This window comes from Ornithorhynchus anatinus, chromosome 2, assembly GCF_004115215.2.
Source record: "Ornithorhynchus anatinus isolate Pmale09 chromosome 2, mOrnAna1.pri.v4, whole genome shotgun sequence".
Classification (NCBI taxonomy): Eukaryota; Metazoa; Chordata; class Mammalia; order Monotremata; family Ornithorhynchidae; genus Ornithorhynchus; species Ornithorhynchus anatinus.
This window is the reverse complement of record NC_041729.1, coordinates 155355218-155359556: the sequence shown is the minus strand read 5'-3', so window position 1 is coordinate 155359556 and position 4339 is coordinate 155355218. Positions and strand designations below refer to the sequence as shown.

Below are 4339 nucleotides of genomic sequence, written 5' to 3'. Positions count from 1 at the left end.
CAGGTTTACTCCCGAGAAAGTCCGGGCGAGGGGCGGCCCGGAGTGGGGAGGGGACTTTGGTGGTTGGTTGGGTGGGCGGTTGGTTTTCCCCTAGGCTGAGCCTAACCAAGAACAAAAAGCGCCAGGGTCCCCCTTCCGCCCCCCGCCACCACCGTCCTGCCTCCTTTGGCAGGAAGGGGGTGGACGCAAAGAGTGCCCAACCTCCGTAGCCCCGGTGGAGCTGCTGGACGGACGGAGCGAGATGAAACTCCCGCCAAACGGTCAAGAGGGGTCAGTGGAAGGCTAGCCGTCGCCCGCCGAAACCCCCCCACGTCTCCTCTCTTATCCCTCCGCCTCCTCCCTTCCCTTCCCCTTCGCCAAGGATACCGAGCACCGGTCCTAACCCGAAGGCTAACCCCTCTGTTTTTGTATTTTCTTTAAAAACAACAAAAAAACACAAAAACCGGTAGTCAGCGGGCCACCTCCATGTATAAGCCGGTGGAAGGAACCCGGGAAGAGGCTAAGAGGCGACCATAATGTCTTTTCGGTTCCAGACGCTGCCTACGGTCCTCGGAGCTGTCAAACTGGACCGCAGAGATCTGCTCTGCCTGGCGGTGATGGTCACGACCGTCGGGGCCGGCGCTCCCGGGACGTGCCCCTCGGCCTGCGTCTGTGCCACCGACGTCGTGAGCTGCGCCGGCGAGAGTCTGGCCGAGGTGCCGGCCGACCTTTACCGACACGTGAAGAGGCTGGATCTGAGTCACAACCGAATCGGGTGGCTGGACCCCGAGTGGATGCCGGCGCTCCTCGAGCTGAACGCCTTGATCGTGCGGCAGAATAACATCACCGGCATCTCCGCGGGCAGTTTTTCCTCCACCCCGAACCTGAGGTGTCTGGATTTGTCCTCCAACAAGCTCAGGACCCTGGGGAGCCCCGTGTTCCAGGAGCTGAAGCTGCTGGAAGTCCTGTTGCTCTACAATAATCGGATCGCCCACCTCGATCCGGCTGCCTTTGGGGGACTCCCCAGGTTGCGGAAGTTGTACCTGAGCGGAAACGCGCTCACCCGCTTTCCCCTGGACTTATACGTTGGGAAGTTCAAGCTCCCCCAACTTGGGTTTCTGGACGTGTCCCATAACCGCCTGTCCGCGCTGCCCATCCACCGCCTACATTTAGTGGCGACCAAACAACTTAGCGGCGTTTACCTTCACGGGAACCCGTTTGTCTGCGACTGTGCTCTCTACTCCCTGTTCACCTCTTGGTATCGAAGGCACTTCAGCGCCGTGACGGATTTCAAAAAGCGAATACACCTGTCATTTGCGGTCAGACCCGAAGGGCTCCTCTAAGCAGCCCCTGATGCAGGACGGCTTTTTGAACTGCTCCGACGGCAGTGCCGGCGTCTCCCTGGGCTCTGTCCACGAGGCCCAAGTTGGGGAGAAGTTCATCGTCCGCTGCGACAGCAAACTGAGCGACTCGAGCACGGATTTCGTTTGGATCCTCCCGGGCGAGAGAGCCCTGGAGCCCGGACGAGAGATGGAGAACTTCAGAGTGTTTCCTAATGGCAGCCTGGAGATAGAAAGCGCACGCTTCGAGGACGCGGGCGTTTATTCGTGCATCGCCGTCGATAGGCAGAGACCGGTCAACGAAACCGTGGAAGTGAGGATCAACGTGAACAACTTCACCCAGAGCAAATCACACGCCCACGAAGCCTTCAATACGGCTTTCACCACCCTCGCTGCCTGTGTCGCCAGTATCGTCTTGGTGTTGCTTTATCTCTACCTGACTCCGTGCCCCTGTCAGTGTAAAGCAAAGAGGCAGAAAAGGAAGCCGAACCAAAACAGTGTCGTTCTCAACGCGGTTCCGCCGGGCGACCCCCCGGTCGATGAGCGGAAGCCGGGGACTGGTAAAAGAGTGGTCTTTCTGGAACCTCTGAAAGATCCAGGACCTGGACAGAATGGAAAAGTGAGATTGTTCTCCGGGGAGCCCGCCATCGCCCGAGAGCATCTTAAAGACGACCCGGGTAAAATCGGACTCGGATTCAATCAATTCAGTGTTTTCGGATACCCCCTTTGTGGCGCCCTCTTAAATCTTTGCCCGTGTTTGTACTGTGATGTAGCTGAATCCCTGCCTTTGACCTGCTTGTGCGGTGGCGGTCCAGAAATTAATAAAACAGAAAAATCAAGCCGGTGTGTGTGCTTCGGACATCGCTGTAAATATGAATATAGGTGGCTACTTTCGAGGGTGGGTAGGAGGAACGGCAGTAATCTTTCCGTTGTACGTCGGGAACCAGAAATGCTATTCTTCGGGGGATGATAGGATATGATGTTTTGAAGCTCCGGAGAACCAACACCTTATTCTGAATTTTAGAGCAGATCCAAAATCCTGCTCAGAGAAAATAAACTGGTAATAAATGCTGACATTCTTTACTTTGGGAGGGCTTAAGGGGAAAGAGTGTTCAAAATGAAGTTTGTTTGGTTTTTTTTAATAAGTTCCAGCACCAGCCACTGGAATCAATATGTCTCAATCCATACAATGATTTTTTTTTTTTTAGTTCTACAAGAGTGGAGACGAAGAAAGCAGAGTTTATTTTAAAGAGACGTATATGAAACGATTGCAAGTAAAATGTATCTTACAATACATACTTATGCCTTCATTCAATTTTATATCTAATTTTCCTATGGTCATGAGTGATTAGTCATCTCATATTATGTATTCATCTGCTGTCGTGAATATCACGGTAGGAATCTGAACACCAAGTCTAATTTGGGGGCTATTGTTTAGCGCGGGTAATTTACAATCCGGGGATACCCTTTACTTAAAATACTCTTTTGTGAGTGTGACTATGCTGTACTTCAAAATAGCACCAGGAACTGCAAATAGCCAAGGCTACCACACCCAAAAGGATGATTTTTATGCATGCCTCGAGCTACTTAGGTACTGCGAATTGATTGTACGTCAGTCTTTGGGCCACCCGTATACACGTTAATAAAATCTCAGCCGATATCATCTTTGAACCAACAGACATATAAGCGTGAGAAAAAACAGCGTGACCTAGTGGAAAGAGCATGGGGCTTGGAAAGTCAGGGGACCTCGGTTCTGATCCCGACTCCTCCACGGCCTCATGTGTGACCTGGGCAAGACACTAACTTCTCTGTGCCTCGGTTTCTTTATCTGTAAAATGGGGATTCGCTACCTGTTCACCCCTCCCTCACTTACACTGTGAGTCCATGTGGACCGAGGACTGAGTCCAATCTCATTACCTTGTATCTAGCCCAGCACTTAGTCCCATGCTTGGCCAAGTAGTAAGCACTCAAACAAACACCAGAATTATGTATTACTATAGTTACGTGATAAATGTAATCATATATGTTTAGCTGAATATCTACGTTATGCTTTAGAAACTTGGTACCGTTTAGAATAAAATGTTCCATTTTTAGAGATTACCTGGATCGCCATTACTTTTGTGGGTCTTAAAACATGTAAACCTAAAGTTCCTTCAAGAAATGTGGCTTTGAAAAGGTATGTGATATATTTACTTAGAAACACTCTTCAAGGCATGCTATTCAATTGCATGCCTCTGACTTTGTTTAAGGGCTTAGAGTTGTGTCTGAACCATTCTTCAAATCAATAAATCAATGGCATTTATTCATTCGTTCAGTCAGACGTATTTATTGAGTTGGCATTACTGTGTGCCGAGCACTGTACTAAGCGCTTGGGAAAGTACAATACAACAATAACAGTGACATTGCCAGCCCACAGTGAGTTTACAGTCTTGAGCGCTTACTATGTGCAGAGCACTGTAACTGCCTTTTTAAAATGTTAATAGCATAATTAGAGAAGCAGCGTGGCTCAGTGGAAAGATCACGGCTTGGAGTCAGAGGTCATGAGTTTGAATCCCGCTCTGCCACTTGTCAGCGTTGACTGTGGCAAGTCACTTCACTTCTCTGTGCTCAGTTACCTCATCTGTAAAATGGGGATTAACTGGTGAGCCTCACGTGGAACAACCTGATTACCCTGTATCTACCCCGGTGCTTAGAACAGTGCTCGGGCACATAGTAAGCGCTTAACAAATACCAACACTATTATTAATTATAATCATAATTGTGGTGCATGTTAAACCCTTTGTTCCAAACCCTGGGATAGAGTGAAGATAACCAGGTTAGGCACAATCCCTTACCCACCTCGGGCTCATGGTCTGAGTAGGAGTCGAGATCAGGCATTGAATCCCCATTTTACAGATGAAGAATCTAGGGCACAGAGAAGTTAAGTGATTGGCCCAAGGTCACACAACAGTCAAGTGGCAAAGCCAAGGTTAGAACCTACATCTCCCGAATCCCAGTCCTGAGCTCTTTCCACTAGGCCA

The 4339-nt window shown here is 49.9% G+C and overlaps 1 protein-coding gene across 1 annotated transcript; it reads left to right on the top strand.

Annotated features, from left to right (window-relative positions):
* Nucleotides 1-308: 308 nt before the first annotated feature.
* AMIGO2 (adhesion molecule with Ig like domain 2) lies at nt 309-2158 on the top strand. Its single transcript, XM_001511810.5, is given in 3 exon segments — nt 309-1271; nt 1273-1971; nt 1973-2158. Coding segments are annotated over 3 exon segments (1545 nt in total). The 5' UTR covers nt 309-515; the 3' UTR covers nt 2063-2158.
* The last annotated feature ends 2181 nt before the right edge of the window (nt 2159-4339 follow it).